This window comes from Pavona decussata, unplaced genomic scaffold (assembly GCF_977016875.1).
Source record: "Pavona decussata unplaced genomic scaffold, jaPavDecu1.1 SCAFFOLD_157, whole genome shotgun sequence".
NCBI lineage: Eukaryota > Metazoa > Cnidaria > Anthozoa > Scleractinia > Agariciidae > Pavona > Pavona decussata.
This window is the reverse complement of record NW_028145569.1, coordinates 1,430,954-1,456,263: the sequence shown is the minus strand read 5'-3', so window position 1 is coordinate 1,456,263 and position 25,310 is coordinate 1,430,954. Positions and strand designations below refer to the sequence as shown.

The following is a 25,310-nucleotide window of genomic DNA, read 5'->3' as shown; positions in this document are numbered from 1 at the left end:
CGATCGCAGAGTCTCTCCTCCTCTTGTCCCAAGGAGCTCCTTGGGACGGGAAGAGGATGTTGGAAACTCGCAGCCTAATAGGCGGGGACATTTTAATTTTTTTCTCAACTTCAGTTTTTTTTTGCAATTAGATGTTATTGAAGGCCAAACGAATACGGATACGTGAGGATAGGGGGCCTTTATTAAAAAACTTTACAAGGCACTAGCTTGAATAAACTGATTTCTATGCGTACCTCTGGTCAGTGAAAAAGTAATCACAGCAGAACGCAAAGCCCATTTTGAAGTTCCAAAGACAAGGGCGCCTTGTTGCGGCGATTGTCTAAAAGTAACTGAGTTGAAAAAAAAAAACCTACCGAGGTAAATTTTGCAAATAGCTACAAAACTTAGTATTCTCAGTAGGACGGTGCCTACAGAAGTATTTTTGCGCAGTTGAGCAGGGGCAAGTGGAATCCAAAAAGAAAATTGGTGGTAAACATGCATTTTATAGAGATAATCAAGCAGAAATAATTTTAAAAGTTATAAAATACAGAGCAATGTATGGCTTTTTTTCAACATTGAAGCTTTATTACTCTAAAAAATGCATGGTTACCCCCAATTTTTTTATTTTTGGATACTAACAGCTGTCAAGAAAAGGCGCGAAACTCAGATCAGAATCGTTCCATCTGTAGCTGTGAACCCTGTAGGAATGATTCTGATCCGAGTTTCGAGCCTTTTCTTGACAAAGGTAAACAGTAAGCAAGGAGCCGCACGACGAAAATGCTGCAGGTATACGCAGGATCTGTAAAAGATCTAATCAGCCAAAATATAAATGACTCGGATTTCTGCAAGGCTGATCGGACTGCGTGGAAAACTTAACACGACAGCGACATGATAGAGACATACAAACACATACATACGTCTTTACTTAACAATGCAGGTTAAAAGTGAATTGGCAGGACCGAAGTCCTGATGTGGACCTGCCTAACTACAGCTAATTAATCACATTTAAATACATAAATTAAAATTAGGGAAAACAAAGTGAAAAATCTTCTTAATTACCATGAAAATCAGATAATTCAAATACAAACAAAAATATTAATTTCGTACCTAAAAGTATAGAAAGTCATCGTTTTTCATTGAAACACAGCAGGAACCTCTGGCAAAATTTATGCTATTCAGAAGATGCTTGTTTGTCTTCAGCTCAATCTTGAACGATTTTAAGTTTGCACATTCCTTTACATGATGCGGAAGAAGATTCCATGCTAAGGCGGCTCTGTGTTTAAAAGAAGACCCGCCAATTTCAGTTCTTGGTCTTGGCACTTCTAAATTTAAAGAATTTCTTAAGCTGTAATTTTTGCCTTTGAAATTAAAATATTTAGATCCTCCTTATTTAGACTATGATAGGATTGATAGGTCAGAACCGAGCAGTCTCTTAATGTAATACAAAGAAATGGGATTCCATTGCCTCAATTTCCTGATCTCATCAGCTGGAGTGGACAAAGGCAGCTTGCAGACAATCGTAATTGCTGTTATATGACTGACCAAACCGAAAATCAACAGAATGCGGCAACCGTGGACAGCTGTTTCGAGCTGATTGGCTCTCGTCAGCACGGTGTAGCACAGCAAAAAGTAGAACACCAACGCGAGTCGAGTGTTCTACCAAATGCACGTGGTAGCCGATTTCGGATGGGCCATAGCGCGTGACTACGAACAATGGACAAAAGAAGTGAAATATCATGGCGGTGTGAAGAAAACCGAAAAAAAGTCGACATTTTTCTATTCCGATGAAAACAGCGAAAAGCTGAAAAAACTCGAAAAATTTCTTATTTTGACTTTTTCGTGATAAGTGAAATAGAGCAATAACTTGAGAAAATTGACTTAAGTAATATCTGGGAGAAATCCTAAAAAAACTCCACCTTATCTGAGAAAAATGTGGCACTTATTTCAGGTTTAATAAACGCGAGTGAAATCAACAAGAAAGGTATCGTATTTTCATTTTGCGTGTAGATCACAAATTAAAAAGGTGATTTTTTTATGGAATTTTCCAGTTTCTAGATCCAGGTTTTATTGAAAAGTAGAATTGCCGGAAGCGGTCACTGGGATCGTCCATAGCCGATAGCCGATTTTTCCGGCTATCAAAATTCTAATACTCTTTTTAAAGTTAAAACTTCCAGAAATCTTCGAACTTTCTTTCTGAAGTTGCTTACCCATTCTTGGAGACCCAGAAAGAAAGTTTACAAACTTCGTCCATCCTCCCAATATAAGGCCCGCGCAAAAATGCAAGGATCAGAATGATGCTTACCGGAAGTCCCCGGCAGTTTTCTCAGAAATGGCCCGGTTACCTGGGTATTGCACCATTCCTTCGGTACATAGTCCGCTGCATACTTGTGTTTCTTTCTGCCCACTTTCTTCTTCTGTCAATAATCGTCCGTTCGAGTTTTATGGAAGCTTCTGACATAAATTAAACAGACTACTGGATATACGGAGATGTACAGATCATAGTGATGGGCGACTTCGATTCCTGCCTGAGGACAGCGCAGCTGATTTAAAAGAGGCATGCTTCATGCTAACGGCGATGTGTTGGGCGACGAAGGGAGGAAAGCTCTGAATTCCTGTGTGAAGGTCAAGATTTATGGAAGACCAGATAACTTAAAGAAATATGTTTGGGATGTAGCTTTGAGGCGATTAGAGGATTGTTATGCGGGCGAGTATCCGAAGGGGTACCTTCTGCGTGATAACCGTTCATTTTATGATATCCTGAAGTCCCGGAAAGATGGGACTTCAAGGAAGCAGGAGAAACTTGATGACATTATTGATATCCACGATGCACTTGTTGCCTTTGACATCCTGAAGTCCCGGAAAGATGGGACTTCGAGGAAGGAGGATAAACTTTATGACATTATTGATATCCACGATGCACTTGTTGCCTTTGACAACCTTCTTTATGTTGAGAAATACCCAAATCCTGGACCCAGGTATGATGAAATGGAAGAGTTGATTGACAAGAGGAGGGCTGAAGTTGAAAGAGAATACAAGGAAGCTGCTGATAACCCAGATAAACAATGCCAATATTCCTGGATTGTTGCGCAGCGCCGGGTGAGGAATTGCTTTGCTGGAAGCTTTGCTGGGGATAAGGGGTTACTCCATAATAACTCGTGGTGGGTTCCAAAAGACGAACTTTTCAGCATTATTGACATTTACGATGCTGTTTTTCACTGGGATGAAGCAAGTTTTTTTAATTATCAGAATTGCTTCTATAAACGCGTTAACGGTAATGATCTGCCCGAATGGTGGAAGAAACACAATTCCCAGAGGGATGACATTGAAAGAGAGTTGAAAGAAGCCAAAGATTGCACCAATGACAAAATGTTGAGAGAATATTCTCGAGCTGAAGCAGAGAAACGAGTAAAGGATTGCTACGACATAAATCCTGCCAGTGAGTCTCGCTTTCCTTCAGATGTAGATGTACTTCCAATTAAAAGGGATAGCAGAGGTGAAGTCACTCAAATATATAACATCTTTGACATTGACAAAGCACTTCATCATTTGGATGAGGAAAAAAAAGTACTTCAGAAATATCCAGAAGATGAAGGAGCTGGGTGTGATGAACTGAAGAAGTCAGTTGATGCATGTAGATGTGGAGTAGAAAAGGAATACCTGGAAGCTAAACTTGTGTTACATGAATACTCCAAGAGTGAAGTGGAGCAAAGGGTACGAGGTTGCTTTGTCAGTCCATCGCCATTGGACACCAGGGCAATATTTCCTATTAGAGAAGATGAAGTCAGGGAACCAAAAGACAACCAAACATATGACATTTTTGATATTCACAGAGTGGTTCGGGTTTTTTACGAAAGTGTCCGCCATGAAGCCATGCCCCATTATAATTCAAAGCCCTCTGAACCTTCTGAATTGGAAAAAGGAGCTCGAGAACAAAGGAATGCTGTCTTCAAAGAGTATCAGGAAGCCAAAAAGCAATTGAATAAATATTCATGGAATGAAGCAGAGCATCGAATCAGGGACTGTTTTGCAGGCCCTGTCCCAGGCGACTCGGACATATTCTCCACCAAAGAAGAGAAAGATGGGATCCCAAAGACCCGGCAGACATATGACATTTTTGAAATTAAAAATGCAATTGATCACTTTGATGGGAAAAAGTTTCGTGAAAGGTTCCTTGCTGATGAAGATCCGAAGTCTAAAAGTAGGAATGAAAGGGCAGATAAAGAGAGGGCTGAAATTGAAGAAGAGTTTGCTGAAGCTACTAAGAAGATTGAAATTGAGCATGGTTCTGGTTTCATCATTCATGATCACTTTGTAATCACTAATAAGCACGTCATTGAAGATGTACTGAATGATCAAAGTAAGAAAGTTAAAACTGAGATACACAGATACTCTCAAAGTGAGACGGAGCTGAGGGTGAAAGATGTGGTGAATGACACAACTAACAAGAATGATGACACTAAGGAGATTTGTATTTCTAATGCAGTCATTGGCGAGCTCCCATGTGAGGTCGTCCACCATGATGCAGGTAAAGATCTGGCCTTGCTTTACTGCAGAGAGCTTAACTTGAGAGAAAATGGAGTTTGCCCATTGCAGTTGTCAAACCACTCCTTGTTACCAGGGATGCAAATTCTTGCGTTTGGTTTTCCCATGAGTCATACAGAAGAAACAGCCCTCTTTGTGACTGGGCATGTTTCTGGTTCCAAGAGAACTTTGTCAGGTCACACATTAGCTGTACTGAATTGTTCACTAAATTCTGGTAATTCTGGGGGCCCAATACTGTGTTGGAACGGAGGTCAATTAAACGTGGTGGGAGTTGCAACACAAAAGCACTTCAAAGAGATTTTAACTTTAGAAGAGAGGGAAAAAATTGAAAAAATACGGGAATCTTTGCAAACTAGTTCCATCCCCAGTGTTCGAGATGATGACCTAAAGTGGGCGACATATGAACGAGGGTCTTATGCTACTAGACCTGATCCTCGCCAGAGACCAATGTTTTTGCTGACATTAAAACTGTATGATGCCCTCGAAACACATTCACAGTTTAATTTAAGTAACGCATTACCTGGGGGTTACGTTGTTGAGTTTATCAAAGAATGTCTCAGTAACTACAATGGGGAGGGTAGAGAAAAGTTGGCTGAGGTAGTCATTAAGTTTTAATCAGTGATTAGCGTGTAATGGCTTTCAAACAAGTAGGCCCAGGTCTGTAGTCTGTGTAGCTGACAGTACTGTGGGCATGCAAATTTAAGTTTTAACAGCGGAGCCTTTTTCCCATTCCGTTATTTGCTTTGCTGTTTGTTCGCTGACAAAGCTGAAATCTGACAAAGTTTTTCCATTCAAGTGTATACTAGCTCACAGAAGGGAAAAAAGTTTGTATTTTCTTAACAGTAATGAAACAATGTTTCTTTCCCTTCTTGGCTTTGCTGCTCATTGGCATGTATCCTGCCAGTTACGCAGGCTAGTATAATTATATTAGATCAGTAGCTATGACAAGTGTCGTATCAAGCTCTAAATTAGACTTTTTCCTTAAAGAGTCTGAGGGTAAAATCCTGACTTTTTCACATTTGAGATGAAAGCTTTTTGGACAGAACATTCCCATTGTATTGTTCTTTGTACAAAAATTGCTCTAAGATTTTAGTCCAGTGGCAAACGTAAATAAGTATGTGTTTACAATTTTTTAGGCAGGAATTCCTAGTTACTCATCCCCCTTATTTTTTTAAGTAGCCTGCATAGCTGGCGATTTTGGTGGGGGGAAAGCCGGGCCAAAATGTGTGGTGCAGCTGCGGGGGAAATGGGGAGAGAACTGCGACAGTCGCGGCAAAGCCGTGTCAACGGGCTGCGAGGAACCGCGAGTTTTCTGGTTGTCCTTGCCCCATTTCCCCGCGGCTTCGCCACTCGTTTTGGCCCTCGTACCCGGCTTTCCGGTGAGCCCACGCAGGCTATTTTTTAAGCAGTAATGTTATGATATTGTTTGAGACTGTACATTTGTTAGGGATACTTCAGAGGCTAGATGTTGTAAATTACAGTTCACTTGATAGAAAAAACGTCCTGTGCAAAGTGTGAATAATGGAACCTGATGGAATAATGGGGTTACCTAACTAATAATGAATATATTATTAACATTCACATCTTTTATTTTTTCTGTTTTTTGTCTTGCTGTCCACAAGAAATATGCAAAAAAGTGTAGCCCAAAAAACTGCATGTGCTTTTATTTTTTGTTAAGAAGATAGGTTTTGGCATTGATCACCTCTCTTTCCCAGATTTCTTTGAGTTTGCTAAAAGTACTTGTACAAGAGCTAACCACGGCTATAAACTTTACTTGAGAAGAGCAGTTTGTAATTGCTACAAATATTCTTTCTTTATTCGCATTGTAAGTAAATGGAATGACTTGCCAGGATTTGTTGTACATGCCAAATCATTATCTGTTTTTAAGAGTAGACTTAAAATTTACTTGAATATTTATTGAATCAGTAGCCATCGAATTTTATCTAGTTCTAGGAATTTTAAAATATTTTTGCAAGTTTTTAGTTAGGGAAATTGTTTCTGTACAGGGTTAACCTCACGATTTCCCTATTCAGGATGTTTTTGTAGTTATGTTAAAGCCTCCTGAATAAAATGTTATGTTATGCTATGTTATGTTATGTTAAATAACCTCATTTAGGTCAAACACTTCTCAGAAAGTTATTGGTTCTTGTTATTCATGGTTTCTGGATCTGACAACGTTTTTTCAATTGAGTGTATACTAGTCACAGAAAGGTTTTTGTTCCTTGATGGCAATGAAAGAATCTCAAAAAAGTGTTTTTACATTACATTTTATTGAAATTACAATTTAGCCTTAAAAACTGCATGTGCAATGAGCAGACTGCACATCCAAACATACTGTTTGGATGTGACAACTTATCTTTTGGGTTAACAGTTTAGATTAACATTGTTAAAAAATAAAGTTAATTAATTTGTTTAATGCAGTGTATAATTTAACAGCCAAATACAATCATTGGGAAGTACTTTTCACTTATGTAAGTTTATATTCATTTAGTACTTGTAGTTGTATTAAGCAATTTTGCTGTACATTATTTTATAGTCAAAATGTTAAACGTAAATATTCATAGTTATTCAAATTTGATAACATTTGGATACTAATAGGTAAATAAAAATAATTATACATTGCACATTTTCTTAACTTTTTTATAGTTGCTATTGTAGCTATGACATGACATTCCTCCTTGTTAATTGACTCTGAAGATGACTTCCGCCCAGGTTGTTGAAACCTCAGTCAAAGTCATCCCAAACAGTCCTTCTCAGGATTACACTCACCCGGATGATTATTATTTTCGTTCTTATGACAATGACTCTTGGGTTCAAACCAAAAACTGTAAATGGTAGCAAAAGGCTGATTACATCCGGTATAGTTCTCTTTTATCGATTGAAAAGAACTAATTGGAAAACTACCTCACCATGATTTGATTGCTCCCTTAATTGTCTCATTTGGGGCGCAGTGATGGTGCCGTGGTGAGAGTACTCCCCCCACCCCCCCCCCCCCCCACCAATGTGGCCCGGGTTTGATTCCTGGTGTTGACGTCATATGTGGGTTGATTTTGTTTGTTGAGTGGGTGCTAAGGATGGCATTGGCAAGACCCATTCTGTTCTCATCATTATTTTTGTGGTAATGCCAACTGGATTTCTCGGGTAAATGTAAATCAAAAGAATCTCAGTGTTTGGATTTTCTTGCATTCCAATAAGACGAATCCGGCCAGATAATTTTTCTAGCTTTTCCATATGACTAATAGCTGCCATCTTGAAATATTTGATTCAAATGGATTTGTTTCAAAACTGCATAGGGAAGCAGTCCTGTTTAGAAAAATCTTTGATCGAAAAAAGATCAACAAGAGTTTTTATCAACAAAGAAGTAGCGAGGCATTTCCAGCAATCCACCAGTCCCAGCATGCAGGCACTAAAAATACAGTAATTTACTTATTAAAACAAAACGATAATTTTATTACCATCATTCCTACAGTAAGGTGGTAAGGCCAACTGCATTTCTATGGTAACCATTACCGCGTTACTGGTTTTCTCACATTCCAACTTTCCGGTATTCCAGATTCCTGATTTTCCACACCCGATAATCGCCGCCATTTTGGATGTTTGAATACGACCGTGAGTGCGACTGCGTGGAGCTGGAGGAACAAAGCCGCTGTCCTGTTTTGGAACATTCGGTCAAGAAAAAGATCGACAGGAGTTTTTATCAACAACGAACTAGCGAATCTTTCAAATAATGAGCAACATATACATTCAGGAACCACCCACAAATGGAAAGGTAACATATGTTTCAATCTAACTATGCAAGTTATCATTGGGGGAATTTTAAAACAGAGAGAAACACAAAGCCAGATGCAGCACCAACTTTCGATCAGCGGATTTAAGTTTTTAAGATACCTCTGCAAACCACGCTGATCGAGGTACAGCATCCAAAGGGAAATTTTTGAAATAAAGCAAATGGGTCAGAACTCGTATATTTTACTGCTTCAATTTAATATTTACCATAGGAAACACATTGATGCCAGTTTGAAATTATTAGAGAAATTGTGTGCTAAAGCTGCTCTGTTCCACAGTGCAATTTTTCCTGCAGGTTACAAATTATGCAAAAATGACAAGAACATGCATGTTTCCTGCATTGATCATACAGGGCTGTCAACCTCCCACATCTTCAAATAAGGAGAATATGACTTCCCTGCCAGCAACAACAAAGCGCCTTGCAGGGGCGTCGCATCAAGGCTAAATTAACGGCTTCAGTGGGGGGAGGTGGGGGGGGTTACATGATTCTTTTCAGTCAATGAAACAGTGGCTCAAACAACGCTCAACATTTGAGATTTCATTGTTGGAAAATCGAATCGAAGACAAATAGCAAACTTCAGGAAAATTATCCGGGAGATTACAGACATAAATATGGAGACCGTGAGATACGGTTCAAAATCTGGAGTCTCCCGCATTATCCGGGAGAGTTGACAGCCCTGATCATAGGCCTTAGAATAGAATTATCTCTTAATTTGCTCTACTTTGGCCTACAAACTGGTTACCACAATACAAACAGATCTGAGGGATCTAGTAAGTCAAGACAAAGGGTACAGTTTTTCCCAGTATGGACTGACGTAGGCTGGTGAATAACATTATTTTTGCAAGAAAACAATTAGGCCCAGGTCTTGCAACCAATCAACCCGGTTCTGTGGGTATTTACTGAAAAATATGGGACTGCTGCCAGAATTGATCAAATTGCAAGATTTATAGAATTCCATAGACCAGATACTATTAATGCTGCTTTTCAGATCTAAACCACCAAAACCCAGTTATTTGGGGGGTGCGCATACCTAAATAGCCTCAATGTATTTAACAATAAAAATTCATTATTCCACAAGCGTGCATTGGATATGAAATGATAGTTGGTCAACAAATTGTGTAGTGCCAAGTTGGCTATAATCATCTTATCCAACAAGAAAATTCTTTTAAACAATTATAAAAAACAAACCTAGTTTAATGACCTAATAGCTCGCCGAGGACCACAAGTCTCCTGTAGCTCAGTGATAGAGCATCCGAACTAGTAATCGGAAGGTCTTAGGTTTGACTCCTGATAGGAGCGCTCAGATTTTTTTCTGAGTATGCCTGTGTCACTTACTGATTAATTCATCATTCTCAAAACAAGAAAATTACTAGATCTTGCTGATTTCTCTTTACAAGAACAACCAGAACACAATTTTGGTCACTATTTCTTGGCCAGGGTAATTAACGTCTCCTATACCGTGGCCTGGAATTATTCCACTATACAGTGATCCAGTTTTTAATAAAAGGATTTACTTCCTCCCCTCCCCATCCCCAACGAGCTGTGGAATCTGTCAGAATGTTGCTGTAAAGTTCATCATTACCTAGTCTGATGTTTTTTTGTTTTTGTTTATCACAGGTCCTCCTTTCCACAACATGTGGGGAAATCGACATTGAGTTGTGGTCCAAAGAAGCTCCTAAAGCTTGCAGAAATTTTATCCAACTCTGCTTGGAGGGTTATTACGATGGCACCATTTTCCACAGGGTCGTCAAGGGTAAGAATTGTGCATTTCAGGCTACTTTCTATTGGCCTGTTAAACTTTTAAAAGCTCAGTTTAAAGGTGCACAGTCTGTCACAGAGATTTTGTCATATACCATATATATCTTGGTTGTAAGTACTCAGATATTTAACAAAGAACCTCTTTTTTAACTTGAAATATTGTTCTTAGAGCACCAGGAAGAAAATGTGAAATCATTTCCCAGAGAAAGAATTAACTATTATCAGCTTTTAGCAATTTCTCCTGAATAAACAGGAAGAACTTGCAAATTATCCAAAAATCAAATATGCAATGAAGTTTCATATATGATACATAACAGTAGCTGGTCTTTGTGCCAAAGTAGGGCTTATTTGGAGCAATTTCCGTCATCTTCATAAAACTCTTCTAAGATTATGCTAAGACATAAATAAACTCACACTCATGATAAATGAGTATAAATGATGAGATATAAATAATGAATATATTAATTCATTTTTACTCAATTTTTCTTAGGTTGGGGTTGTGCCTCGCATGGGTATCATATCCCGTTCGCGCTAACCCTTTTGGTCTTTCTTTTCATATTTCTTTCTCTCATATTTATAATTTGCTGTTAATTAATTAATTAATTAATTGACCAATAAAACTGTAAGAACAAATTATTTAACAATTTGACACATACAAGCTCAAATTTCTGGCTCTTTTCCATTTTAGGGTTTTGTGTTCAAGGTGGCGACCCAACCGGTACAGGAATGGGTGAGTGAGAAAATGTTCTTCGAGATAATATTTATTCTTGTTTATCATCTTAGCTAGGTCACGTCTTGAATTAAAGATTGTTAGTACTTCATGGAAATGTTTCCTTTCTGGAGTTTGCTGGGGAAGGGCGATACTACTTTCAACTGGAATGTTATAATACAACTTTGTTGTATGCCACATGTTGACAACAAGCTTACAATACAAGTTGTTTCATGTAAATGAAACTTGCAACTTGTTGTGTGGAACATGTAAAATATCGCAGGATTTTTAAAAAAAATTTGTTAGCGAAGACAATGTTAAATGACAAGAGTTGTGTACGATTTTTTTGTATGATGTGAACAGTACGTGCTACAGAAATCGTATGCAACAGCCGTCTGTAAATGTTGTATATAACAAAATAAATATTGTATTGTATTGTATATTGTATAAGCAAGCGCTGGACCTTCTACATCGGCCTTAAGATTACGGCCTTTCTAAAGATTGCAGTGTTTTTCTTATTTTTCCTTTTTTTTTAAGGTGGAGAGTCCATTTATGGCCAACCATTCAAGGTGAGTTTAGTGAATAACAAATAAATTTGTTATTAAATTCTCAGGCCTTCACTTCAAAAGAGTCCTAAGTCCTAAACTACATGTACCAACTGATTTTTGCCAAGCTGTTAAACAAGTTTCACTTAGTGTTGGATAAAATGGGAAAAATTGACAGTGTCAACAAAAAAAATCAGTTAGCTTTATTATAGTGGCTGTGTAGGGTCAAAGGAAAATAATTAAACATATTAATGTTTATTTAATATTTAATGTTAACTGTTGTTCACCCCATGACTTATGTGACTGAACTGCATTTTATTAGCTCAGGCCACGAGTCACCTGTAACTCAGTGGTAGAGCATCCAAACTAGTAATTGGTAGGTCTTAGGTTGAGCTCCGCTGGGAGAACTTGGATATCCTTTTTCAGAGTATGCCTGTGTCGGCATAATACATCATTCTCATTTACAACTTGTTTCATATAAATAATTATCTTGGTTTTCATAGGATGAATTCCATCAGAGGCTTCGCTTTGTGCGGAGAGGGTTGGTTGCAATGGCAAATGCAGGCCCAAATGATAACCAGAGTCAGTTCTTTTTCACTCTTGGAGCAACGCCAGAGCTGAATGGGAAACACACTATATTTGGAAAGGTAATTAACCATGTTAACAAGGGTATAAACCTCATAGATGGCATCCCTGCAAGTCGGGGGATTCTCTCTGGATTGTTTTTTTTAATTAAAATTATTCTTAGATCCAGGTTTTGTAAGTGTCCTGGGAGTCCCAGAAAGATCTGGGGTGAGTTGCATAAAATTTAACATCGGGCGTAACTGCTAACGCCAGACCTTCAGCCCAGTCACATTTAGTATTTTAACGTCTAACGATAGCATTTGCACCCGCTGTAAATTTTATGCAACTCGTCCCTGGTTCCATGGTTCCTAGACCATTCAACTGGTAATAATCAAAGATTAGGGGGTGAATTTGATGATCTTGATCCCAGGCTCTCTCTCCTCTGTGATGTCATCCACCCCTGCAAAAAAATCTGTGGGGGGTGCCAGATACGTGTCCCAAGATCAATTCATTTCAACAATCAATGCTGTCCCATACAATCTCGACTCCAACCCATATAGACCGTATTCGCTGGAACTAGCTTGCACACGAGGCTTATATGGGGAAATCTTTTCACATGCAAATAGTTAACAATTATTCCACGAGCGCGCGTTGGATATGAGATGATAGATAGCCAACGAGGCGCGTAGCGCCGAGTTGGCAATAATCATCTCATATCCAACAAGCGCAAGTGGAATAATTGTTTTATTAAAAACAACCGAGAAATATTGCTAGATCTTACTGATTTCGCTGTGCAAGAACGACCAGAAGGCAATTTAATGGTCGCCATTTCTCGGCCATGGTATAATTGCTCATATACCATGGCCGCTAAGCCAATCAAATCCCTCGAATTGGATTATATAATGATGCAGTTTTTAATAATTTCTAATATATTCCCCTGTCAGTGCCTCCATTGCAAGCTCGATCCAGTTCAATACCAAGAATACGAATATGGTCTATTAGGAGTGCGTTCTTCCTATGTCAAACACAATTAGCCATTAAGTTAATTATGTTCTGGAAATTACTAGAAATCTGGAAATTATACAAACTTTTAACCTGTAGTACTTGAGACATGGCTGATTATGGTAAACTTAGCTTCTTGGAATGCGTTCCAATAAATTAATACACTTTTTGCACTGGAAAGTAACTTAACTGCTGGATTAAGTTATCTGCTCTTTGAGTAACTAGGGCCTGGCCTTTAAAATCCACATCAGACTCCAGACCAAAATGGTTAAAATCCATAGCCATTTTTAGACCTAAACATTTTTAAAACTAATATACTCTTTGAGATGACAGATACGTATAGACTGACATAAGTGTAGTACATATTAAGGAGTACCCCTTCCATGTAATCTAAGTTTGCACATGTAAGACCCTTTTTAGTTTTAGGAAGAGTTGTGCAATATTTGTATACAAATTTTGTGATAATATGCATTAAAAAATCTGTATGGGTCCTTGCATGGGTTAAGTCCTGATGTAATGCTGCATAATAGTTTCTTGAGAGAGTGTGTAAACCATCTTGTACTAGTTCAGTGTCTGTTTTTGTACCACTAAGGAGCAAAGCTGGAGACAGCAGATTATTTACCTTAATTTTTAAATACTTGTTTAAAAGGTTGCGGGAGACACAATCTATAACATGCTCAAGATGGAAGACTGTGAAGTTGGCCAAGATGACAGGCCACTTTTTCCTCCGAAAATCAAGAGCTCAGAGGTGGGATATTGTTATTTTGCTACTTACAATAACTTTTGTGAGAGTCCTTCATGAGCCTTGACACACATTTCTCGGGATATATCCCTGTGGCACTTCTCTCTGCCACGGTGGTGGGGGTAGTTTAAGTAGCCTGCCCCCCCCCCCTCCACCCTGTGATTTTCTGTGGCGATCTAATGGCACAACAGCCAGTAATGTAAGCTAACAGAGAGTTCCTGTGACTTAGTACTTTCCTATTGCCAAAGTTAATAAGCAGTGTCTCCAAAGGGCACAGAAACACTGACTAGAACCACATTTGAGATACGTGTGCTGCACAGTGGGAGAAAAGATTTGCTCTTTGTTTTGTGATAAAAACAAGAATACTGCCCATAGGTTTTTATTGTACAGATCCAAAAACAATCCATACTCAGTGGAATGTCATTGGAAATTCCTAGGGGGAGAGGGGTCTTAAAAGTCAAAATTTTAGAAGCAAAGTAAGAAGCTAAAATGGAATTTCCTGGGGAAGGGGGGTGCAAAACAGAAAACCTTCCGTGGGAGGAGTATGGGTATTTTCTGGAACTCTATGTATTGCAGGCAAAGTGCAAAGCAGTAGATAAAACATTGGAACAATTAAAAAATGCCAGTGATTCTAAGCCAAAACATTCTCCCTTTATTTATAATAATTATAATTATTATATTAATATCATGCAGTGGCATAGGTTGGTATAGGTTGGTTGGTTGGAGGCTCCTTCATTGGCGAGGCATTTCTTGCAATTAATGTGACTGCGTAATGCAGTTAAGCCTTAATGTGACTGTGTGACTGTGAGATGCGGTTCGCAAGTCCAACCCACAAAAATGACCCTTGCTCGCTAACGAGTCCTCAGTAGCTCAGGGGTTAGAACATCCGATCTAGAACGTGGAGGGTCATGGGTTCGAATCCCATCTGGGGCTCGGATTTTTTCTGTGTCCTATTATGGTCGATTCTTTACATCTCCCTTTATTTATAATATTAACAAATTAAAAGCAATCTGGAATGCTCCATTGGTTGGTCATGCACTCAGCCCCAGAGATGAAAATGGAAATAGAACTGAGAACAAACTACTTTATGATGCTTTTAATTTTTTGATTTTTTTCAGGTTTTATATAATCCGTTTGAAGATATTATTCCAAGGCAGAAAAAGGAAGAAGTTAAAGCAAAATCAGAGGAAAAGAAAAGAAAGGTTAAAGGGACAAAGTAGGTGGCACTGCATTAATACTTGTGCTGTCATGATCCACCACTTGAGAGAGATACTAGAAGGGGTTTAGAATGGTAAAATCCGAGGCTTGCCGAGGTGCTGAGACCTTCATAAAAATCCAATCTGACTGAAACTTTACCACTTTTTTCAAATCTGAGCCAGAGATGCCGCAATTCAAAAATCCAAGTACAAGACACCGTGATCTAGACATCTGAACACGAGACTTTTACAGCACTCTGTCCCTTGTACTGGAAATTATTTCTTGATAAATCAGATTTGGTGGATTTCGATGAAATTTTTGCATGGCTTGTGCGACTCCGAGACTCAAATTTCATAATACAAGATTCTGAGACTCGCTTTATTTTTTTCAAGCTGGAGATACCGAGAATTGCCGGAAATTTGCGGAGACCATCATTTTTCAAGCACCATTCTGTATCCCTACTAGAGAAGTGGAGGAGCCTGGAAGCTCACTTACTTGTATTAGGGACAGGGAGGTGCAAGGACCAATTAGTCTTTAAGCCTAAAATTAGCGCCATTGCAGACTTGTTTAGTTATGACATTTTCTAGCAGAAGTTTTGTTTAAAGGATGATGTTGGCAGGGATTGTTGTTGTCTGATATGTCAGCCATTTCCTCCTCCTAGTAACCTGTAGGGGTGCACTGTGCATAAATTACTGGGTGACCTCACCGGACAGCATTGTAATGCTCAGAATTCAGATCTCTCTCTCTCCCACGTCCCCTGTGGGTAAGGGGGAGATGGCTGACATTATTTAAGACTAACTTTTTCAGGTTACCATCTGGGCTTTTGGATTTTTTGGGCCAAGTTTTAACTTTGTAGGACATGGGTGTCTAAGAGTTTGGCTGCACTCACACTTGCCACCCCTAATATCCCTGAGTACTTCCTTCAGGGGTGGCGGGGGGAGGGGAGAGGTGAGTTTCTTCTTGAAATAGCAAGTACTGTACGTATTTCAAGGTTGTTATCATAATAAGGCTTATATTCAAGATGGCAAAAACATAGAGGTTGTAGAAGGGTGCTCATTTCATAGGCTTGTTTTCTGCCACCCATTTAGGTCCTGTTTTCCTACCCACAAGCCTTATTTCTTTGTTGGAGTCCATGTACATACCTGACCTGTTTTACCCATTAGTTGTTATTGTTGCTACAACTTGTTGCTTCCTTTGTACAGAAATTTCAGTTTGTTGTCATTTGGTGAAGAAGCTGAAGAAGATGAATCGACTGTAGTTTCAGTTGGCAAGGTTGGGTTTACAAAATGAAATACGTAATAAAATACTATACAAAGTGATTTGCTCAACAAAACTGTTAGAAAGTATGTGTGACCCCTGGGGGAGAAGGAAAGTCTCAACTATCCTCTTCGCCTTCCACTTCACGAAGAGGGGTGATCATTGTATTCCACATTCTTTTACCGTTAGTTTCTTTTTGGTGGTGGAGTGCTACTGATTCTCCCAATGTGCAGTTCCAGAAAATATCCATACTCTCCCATGGAAGGCTTTTTTGTTTTGCATCCCCTCCCCCCCCCAGGAAATTCTAGTTTAGCACCATACTTTTCTTCTAAAATTTTGGCTTTTTAGACCCCCCTCCCCCTAGGAATTTCCAATGACCTTCCATGGGGTGGGTGTGGATTTTATCTGGAACTGCACAATTCTGTTTCAATTGCACGTAAAAAACTCCTTTTTCTGTACCCATTTTCAGACCTAATTAAGCTTCCCTTTGTTTTACATTATATTAAATATGCCACAGTTCACACCATAGGGTACAGGTCCAATAAAAAATCTAAAATAAAAGTGTTTTGTTTATCCCTTTAATAAATAAGCCCTAACAGTGATCAGCATCAAACTTCTCCTTGTAATATCAATGCTTATTCAATCTCTGAGGTCATGGGAATTAAGGATATGATCACCCAAGGTGAATTTTGTTGATGTTTTATTAAATTCTGCCGAGTACTGTATAAGAAAAGTATGGGGGCAAGATAGGAGAATTTGTGCTTTGATATTAGGGTTTAAAGGGTTATAGTGGATGTATGCTTAGCTATACCAAGCTAGTTTTCGGGCACTCCACTCAAATGATGAGAAACATTATCCAAAATCGACAGAACAGGTTAGAAATCCCAACTGACCAGAGGTGGACCAGTTGGCTATATTGTAGGTTAAAATGATTTCAATCTAGGTTGATTTGTATTTTCCTTTGTTAAGGTGGGGTAATTTAAATCTAAAACAAAGGAAAATACAAATCAACCTAGGTTGAAATCTTTTGAACTTAGGGCAACTGTAAACAACTCTGGCAAATTGACTAGAGCAGGAGTTGAACCCATGACCTACATATTACAAGTCCAGTGCCCCAACTGCTGAGCCCTGCTGCCTTGACACCCAGTGTCAGGCTGTAATGGCAAAATCCAAATCTGTGACTCAATTTCCAAACAACGAGGCTATAAAACCCTACCATCTGGGGTGCCACATGCCTTTAGGGCATCTATAGGGGAGAACTCACCTAGGCCTTTTCAGTTTTCATCCCTTTTCCCCGGCCCTTTTCTCCTAGTTTCCATCTGGCTGTCCCTTAGTGTTCCTTCTTTGTCTCCCGGGACCTGGGAGGAGGGGTGGACTATCAAATTTAAGTGACAGGGGTGATTGTGGAAATTTTTTTTTTAAAGAAGCCCTAAAAGGTACCAGAATTCTGTCTTGTGGGTGTGGTCTGAACAAATTTTTCCCCCCTTAGAGGTACCAACTCTGAATCAATACACTACATGTAACTGACACTTTGACAATTTTTTATAGAAATAAAGACTATTCCTTTTAACGCCTTTCACTCGTAAAATATTTTTACTCCCTTAAATATTTTTTGGCTCAATACCCCAAAAGCTACCACCATACCTCTGAAGGAAGTCATTTTAGATTTAGCAGTCTAAGGGGTACCAAACCATGATTTTTCAACCCTAAAAGGTGATCACCCCTGTCACTTTTATTTTTGGAGTGCCCCCTCCCTCTCCCCCCTGGGCTTGTTCTCTTTTTCGCAAAAATGGCTTTTCTTCATTGGTTTCTAAACTCTAATTTCATTCACATAACAATCATGTTTTTGGTTTACTTGGTTGTTATAGTCTTATTTGGTGGATATTGTTTTGTTTCTCAGACAATGAAGATGAAGAGCAGCCATGATGTATTGCATGATCCGAAACTGAGTTCACAACCAGTTGTCGAGACCACAGCTTCAGGTGCCAAGGTACACAATCTCTTTCTGCGTTACCAATGTACAAAGCAAATTATAGAGTACTAATAAAAGTGATGACGTCACAAAAGCTAGATTTCAGAAATTATATGATTTGTTGAGATATTTTGAAAGAGCATGATAAAAAATGCATACTCGCCAAAAATCAGCATCTTATTCAACCTCATTCCCAGGCTTTTTCCCTTGTAAATTGGGGAGGAACAGGAAAAAGACCCTGGCATTGGCTGGTCACGTCATCATGACCAACAAACACCCGAAAATCTTGGGATGCGTAATAAATTAGTGATGACTAGATTATGCATGATGTTGATATTGACTGGCGCTTTGCGCTCAGCTTAATAAATGCCTTTTATGCAGGCTGCATTGAGGCTTGAATTTTGGGCAATATTATCTTAGCAAGAAGGCAGAAAGTATCCGTAGTCATTCGGCTTTGGTTGGCTTCTAAACCACCATAAGTTTCCTTCTTTCAGTTTCTTCCAGTCCTCAAGTGACGAGTTTTAAAAAGGCCTAGATGTTATTGCCATTCTCTCAAATGGTTTCGGGAAGTCACTTCTAACCCAGTTCCTACCTGACTTCTTGCTGGTCAAGAGAAACAAAAACATTGTTCTTTGCCAACCCTTTAAACTCTTTCACAAAAGACCAACAGTTTGATACTGTTTTTTTATATGCCTTTGCTTCAGCAAATCCCTGCTGATCAAAGAATAAGTTCACATGACCTCAGGGGTTGAATAAGCATTGATATTACAAGGAGAAATTTGATGCTGATCACTGTTAAGACCCAGCCTTAAAAGTAGTTAATGTAATGCTCATGTGAATGTACATGTATAACATACAGGACATGCACAATACAAATTGCATAACTACTTCTACTCTTCTTCTACTAATACTACTGCTGGAGGCATCGTCACCACCACTACCGCAACCACCCTTGAAATGAATGCTACGCACCAGTAAATGACTTCTCCTTTCTTTACATCGAAAAAACTCTGTAAGGGTGTTGAAAACACCTTGTGGGTTTTTGACAGAATTAATAAATGTATAAGCTCATATTCTTTTTATCAATGTCTGTGTTTCTGATGCTTTTTTTTTTGTCTCTCACTTTAAAAAAAAATTGATACTAAAATTCTTATTCTTATTCTTATTCTTGTTCTTGTTCTTATTATTATTATTGGTGGGGGGGGGGGGGGAGGAGGGGGAAGTTAACTTATTGTCCATGAGAATAGTAAAATTATTGAATTTAATTATTGCCTCGTTTAGAGAGGGTGTACTGTTATTGAACTGTTTAACCTCCTTCATTTGGTTTACCAATAATATTTACTATCATAAAGGGCTATTATACATGTAGATGTTAACTGATGAACCACAGAACCCCCAGAATTTCCTAAATTCTAACAAGGCCACCCCATGTTTGGAAACTCCTGCATTGTGAACAATCACATCAGCTTTCAAAATTGTAAATAAAGTTGACATCTAGCTACTTACTAAAAGAGAGATGAATGAATTTCAGTTTGGCATTTGCAGTGCAGTGTTAACCAACAAACACCACCTTAAAATATCTCTTAAACCAAACTGTCTATGACATGAATGTTTCAGTGATGTTTTTCTCTTGGGGGTAACTAAACAAACACTGAATATAGGACATCAGCAAAATGCGAGTAAATGTGCCTGCTACGCAGACTAATTTGGAAGGGAAAGCCCTGGCAATTAGGTTGCATGTGGGCCTCTTAGGAGTAAAAAATGTAGCCCAAGGACAGTGCCTACTTTTGTTACGCACTGCACATACATTCTGCACATCTCGAGATACTCGGGTTGTCTATGGTTGGTGCCTACTAATACAAAGATATTTTTGTGCGTTTTAAAACGGTGCGGAGAAAAAAGAACTAAGCAAGTGCTCTTGGTATCCAAAAAGAAAATCTGGGGTAACCCTGCATTTTTCAGAGATAAGAATCTTCTACAGTCAACTTTCTCGTAAGTGACCACCCTTGGGACACGACAAAGTGGTCGCTTACGGGGGGTGGTTGCTTACGGGAAAGATCAGCAAAATAAGCCTAATACTAAGTTGATTAATTAATTACATAAAAATGTTACCTTATCAGCTAAAATTAGGCAAATAGTTACATTTTCTTATACGGAGACAATGACATTTCTATTCCATGGCGTAAGGAAAAGATTGAAACCACTGGCATATTTCAAGTTGAATTGCGCCTGGACAATCTATTCACTCTTCTGATGAAACTTTGTATAACACCTTGGAACAGACCACTATTATTATCTGTTATACAATGAACTGTGTAAAACTCGCATTTTGATTGGTCTAGAGGAGTGTGTGATTAGAGTATAGACGCACGATTGACGTCATCGAGTAGTGTGACCAGCACACGTGACCAGAGTTTAGAGTCCAGCCAGAGTGACTGGTCAGCAAAGTTTTGCAAACTGTTTTTGCGAGTAGCGGACAAACACAGGCAAATTTTCGCAGGAAAGGAAAACTGCCCAATAAAAAATTGGACGAAGACTGCTGAGAGTGACCTCAAACAGGATAGGAAACCTAGAACTTTCTTGTGACGTGAAAGGTAAGCAAATATTTGTTGAAATATGTTGCCGATAAAAAATCCAGTAATGGCGAGTAATCGATTACAAATCGCAGCGAAACGACTTACATGCTGCAATATTTTGGGGTCAGGATTTCCTTCTGGAATAAAGGTTAGTTTTGAAAATATTGTTAGTGAAATTCTTTCAGATTATACTCTAATTTAGAAGATCACAACTGCATGTGTGCAGTAGTCTAAAACTGAGTTTGTTGGAAAGATTTTAACTCAGCTCAGGCAACGCGATGCCCGCTCACGAAATGTGTTGAAATGTCTTGGTTATTGTATTAATTACATCCATTTTGAAATCACTGGTGATCCTTGGAATCTGATTGGTCCAAAATGATGCAATTTATTCCCAAATTGCACCATTTTTTGCTCCAAATCGCATCCTTTCTTTAGCCCATCAAAATGAAAGGTTTGACAAAATGGCTTTTGTAGAGAAATACCCAAAACCAGTACCCAGGTATGAAGAAATGAAGGAATTGGTAGACAAGCGAAGAATTGACGTCAACAGAGAGTGCGAAGAAGCCACTGCTGACCCAGATGCACGACGCCAATATTCCTGCTTTGTTGCACAGCGGCGAGTGCGAGACTGCTTTGCTGGGAACTTTGCTGATGATAAAGACCTTCTTCAATTTGAGAGACCTTGGGATAAGTTATATGAACCTTACAGCATTATTGACATTTATGATGCTGTTGTTCGCTACAATGAACCGAGTAATGTTCCAAGTTACCCGGATACATGGTATGGACGTCCTTCCGAAAAAGAAGGAAAAGATATGGATAAACGGAGGGGTGCCATTGAAAAGGAATATGAGCAAGCCCTTTCCAGTCCTTGTACCGATCTGAGGGAATATACCAAATGTGAAGCAGAACGGCGTGTACAGGATTGTTATTTCCGGTCCTTTCCACAAGGAGTAGATATATTGCCCATTAAAAAAGATGGCAATAGGCTTCCAACAAACACTCAAACTTTCACAATTTTTGATATTCACGAAGCAATTCAATATTATGATGAGAAAAAGCGTCTTCAAAAATACCCAGAAGATGAAGGACCTGGGCTTGGTGAAATGAAGAAGTTAATTGAAGAAAACATTGCTGGTGTTAAAAAAGAATATGAGGAAGCAAAATTGAAATTATGTAGGTATTCCCCAGATGAGGCAGAGCAGAGGGTGAGAGATTGTTTTTTTAATAGGTTGGATGAAGAAGCAGCAATATTTCTTGTGAATAATGTTGAAGTAAGGGTTGAAGACCTCAACCAAACATATGACATTTTTGATATTCACAAAATGTTTCGTCATTTTACTGAAGAACCCGTAAAAGAGGACGAGTGCTTTATTGTTGAAGATGTACCACAATGTGTACCCTCCCCAAAACTGACAGCTGAGTCAGTCAGACTCAACAGGGATGCTTTGGACAAAGAGTATCAGCAAAGCAAAAAAAGATTGGGTGGATGTTCATGGAGGGAGGCAACACGTCGAGTGAGAGATTGCTTTGCTGGTACGCTTCTAGAGGATACAGATATTTTCCCTACCAAAGAAGAGGAAAATGGGATTCCAAAGACCGAACAAACTTATGACATTTTTGACATTAAAAAGGCAATTGATTATTTTGATCATAAGGTTCTTTGTGAAAAGTACCGTGATGAAAAACAACCTTGCTCGAAAGAATTGAATTCATGGGCGGATGAAAAGAGAGCTAAAATTGAAGAAGAGTATGAAGAAGCCACAAAGAAGGTGGAAATTGAACATGGTTCTGGGTTCATTATTCATGATCATTTCATTATTACCAATAAGCATGTTGTTGAAGATGTAGTGTGCGATAATACCAAGAGGATTGGTATTTCAAATGCAGCTATTGGAGAGCTTCCTTGTGAGGTTGCTCGCTATGATGCTGGTAAAGATTTGGCCTTGCTTTATTGCCAAGAGCTCAATCTAAAGCAAACCGGAATTTCTCCATTGCAGTTTTCTAACCAGCCCTTGTTACCAGGAATGCAAATTTTTGCTTTTGGTTTTCCCATGAGTCACACTGAAGAAACAGCTCTGTTTATAAATGGGAATGTTTCTGGTTCCAAGAAAACTTTTTCAGGTGACACAATGATCGTACTCAATTGTTCACTTAACTCTGGCAACTCTGGGGGCCCAATACTCTGTTGGGTCATTGGTCAATTGAAAGTTGTTGGTGTTGCAACACAGAAGCATGTTAAAGAGATTCTAACACTTGAAGAGATAGAGGAAATTGAAAATATTCGGAAAGCATTGCAAACCAGCTCTATTGCCAAGTCTAAGTATTTAGATCGGTATCAAAGAGTGGAAAGTAATGAGACAAAAATGAATTTACTGACATTAAGACTGTATGATGCCTTGGAAACTCATTCTCAGTTTAATTTAAGTAATGCTGTGCCAGGGCATTATGTGATTGATTTCGTCAAGGATTCTATCAGTGAATACCAGGGAGAGGGCAAAGAAGAGTTGGCTGAAATAGTTGAGTCTTCTAAGGATCATAGAAGTGTTTTGCCTGCAGGTCACCACTCTGCTTCTGAATGTTGTGTTCAGTAAAGAGAAAACTATTGGACTTACATGATCTTTGCCCAGTGCATTTTCACAGTTCCAAAAAACCCATACCCACCCCATAGAAGGTGATATCAGAAATTCCTAGGGGAGGGAGGGGGTTCTTAAAAGGCAAAACTTTAGAAGCAAAGTATGAAGTTTAACTGCAATTTCCTGGGGGGAGGGGGTGCAAAACAAAAACCTTCCATTTGGGGGAGTATGGATATTTTCTGAAACTGCACAATTTATTTGTCAGTTGTTAGCCCAACTGTGTGATCACTGGTATGTTTGAGCAAGTGTATATTGTAGTATAGTAACTAGATCCAAAATATTTAGTGATGTAAATATGGTTATAATTTCAGAAACCTAGGAGGCAAACATAATTATTTTTGCATATAGATCCAAGTGAAAGCACTGAGCAGTACTTTCCTGTGTTGCTGTTTGGTTTGCCGTACAAGGTGCATGGTTCTAACTTTTTCATGAGTCTTTGGATAAAATTCTTAGGTGTGACCATTCAAATGAAAGCTACTGAGCAGTTCTTTCCTGTGGTGCTGTTTGTTTTGCTGTACAAGGTGGTTCGAACTTTTTCAAGAGTCTTTCGATGAAATCCTAAATTGTGACCATTCAAATAATAATAATAATACAAGGTAGTATGGTAACTTGATCCAAAAATAATGAAAGCTACTGAGAAGTACTTTCCTCTGGTGCTGTTTATTATGCCGCACAAGGTGATTCTAACTTTTGAGTCTGTGGATGAAATCCTCAAGTGTGAAACTTCAAATGAAAGCTGCTGAGCAGTACTTTCCTGTGGTGCTGTTTATTATGCTGTACATAGTGGTTCAAATGAAAGCTTATACCGAGCAGCTCTTTTTTGTGTTTCCTGTGTTACAATAGTACAATACAATACAATACAATACAACTTTATTGATTCCATCCACTAATGGTTTTTCAGAAACCAATTACAATGAGATATATAAAAGAAACAAAATACAATCATATAAATACTATAAGAAGATATCTAAATAGTAAACGCTTTTTTTTCCTTTTTGGAAATGTTTAATAGCTGTGAATTTGTTTACTAGTGATAGCAATATTTTGGGGATAAGATAATGTCTTAGATATCGACCTTTTAAATGATGTAAATGTGCCATTTTGACATTAGAAATGCATTTTCCCACTGTATTTTTAAAAATGTATTCATAAAATACTTTTAGAGGTTTCAAATAAATAGAAATGCAGTTTTTATTTTTTAGACATGCCATGCTTTGGATCAAATATATTTGTAACTAGCTTAGAGTAAGAGTGATTGTTGAATAAATTTATTTATGAAAGAGTGACGGTTGTTAGCAAATGCCGCAAAATTCTAAATAATTTTATGATCCCCTGCATCCAAATCTTTGACTGTTAATTCATAAGAAAAGATAGATATATTACTATTCGATATATGGTATCCAGATGGAAGCAATCATGATTCTTGCACAAAAAATCAACAGGTGCAGAAACAAAGAGCAGAAAAGATCCAACAAAACTGTGACATTTTTGACAAAAAATGCAGTTGATTTTTTGAATTTTTTTTAAAATAAAAACAAAGCTACTTGATAAGCATCCAGGTGTAGGCAATCATGATTAAGCAGAAATTCAAGATGAGTATAAAAGCAAACCAAAAAGAAAGTTAAAATTGGTCATGGTTCTGGGTTCATAATTCATGACCTATTAATAAGTACTGCTAAGCATGTCATTGTAGATGCAGTGTAGGTGGCTTACAACCAATCCCTGGAGATGCAAAAAGACAATGGTGTGGCAGCCATGCTGGGTGACAGAACTTTTTATTTTGTCATCCAACATGGCCATCATGCCATTGTCTTTTGCATCTCCAGGGTTTTGTTGCAAGCCACCTATTGTTGGTTACATGACGTCATAAAAAACTGAAATTCATAACTAAAAACAATTTTGGGTTTTTTTCTTCATCACATATAAGAAAATCTAAATTTCCATCGGCTTGCTTGTTTTCAGCACGATAGCATTCTTTGTTTTGAAAATAGAGCAGTTTGAATTTTAGATTTTTGCGCAGTGCGTGACAGAAGGATTGCTCCTC

The 25,310-nt window shown here is 38.5% G+C and overlaps 3 protein-coding genes across 4 annotated transcripts in view; all 3 read left to right on the top strand.

Moving 5' to 3' along the window:
• The first annotated feature begins 2,250 nt into the window (after positions 1 to 2,250).
• LOC146465128 (uncharacterized) lies at positions 2,251 to 7,034 on the top strand. Its single transcript, XM_085128929.1, has one exon. The coding sequence runs from the start codon at positions 2,536 to 2,538 to the stop codon at positions 5,134 to 5,136; it is 2,601 nt and encodes an 866-aa protein (XP_084985055.1). The 5' UTR covers positions 2,251 to 2,535; the 3' UTR covers positions 5,137 to 7,034.
• A 1,125-nt stretch (positions 7,035 to 8,159) lies between these two features.
• The window catches only part of LOC146465125 (spliceosome-associated protein CWC27 homolog), a 37,488-nt gene continuing 20,337 nt past the window's right edge, over positions 8,160 to 25,310 (top strand). For both annotated transcript variants that reach the window (XM_085129037.1, XM_085129038.1), the window contains exons 1-9: positions 8,160 to 8,290; positions 9,926 to 10,061; positions 10,755 to 10,796; positions 11,313 to 11,344; positions 11,824 to 11,967; positions 13,536 to 13,634; positions 14,747 to 14,844; positions 16,028 to 16,097; positions 17,983 to 18,072. In XM_085129037.1, the coding sequence (XP_084985163.1) occupies positions 8,249 to 8,290; positions 9,926 to 10,061; positions 10,755 to 10,796; positions 11,313 to 11,344; positions 11,824 to 11,967; positions 13,536 to 13,634; positions 14,747 to 14,844; positions 16,028 to 16,097; positions 17,983 to 18,072 (753 nt within the window). In that variant the 5' untranslated portion in view covers positions 8,160 to 8,248. The remainder of the gene's footprint in view (positions 8,291 to 9,925; positions 10,062 to 10,754; positions 10,797 to 11,312; positions 11,345 to 11,823; positions 11,968 to 13,535; positions 13,635 to 14,746; positions 14,845 to 16,027; positions 16,098 to 17,982; positions 18,073 to 25,310) is intronic.
• Positions 19,965 to 24,549, top strand: LOC146465127 (uncharacterized). The gene is made up of 2 exons (XM_085129027.1): positions 19,965 to 23,787; positions 23,944 to 24,549. The coding sequence occupies exon 1, from the start codon at positions 21,092 to 21,094 to the stop codon at positions 23,222 to 23,224; it is 2,133 nt and encodes a 710-aa protein (XP_084985153.1). The 5' UTR covers positions 19,965 to 21,091; the 3' UTR covers positions 23,225 to 23,787; positions 23,944 to 24,549.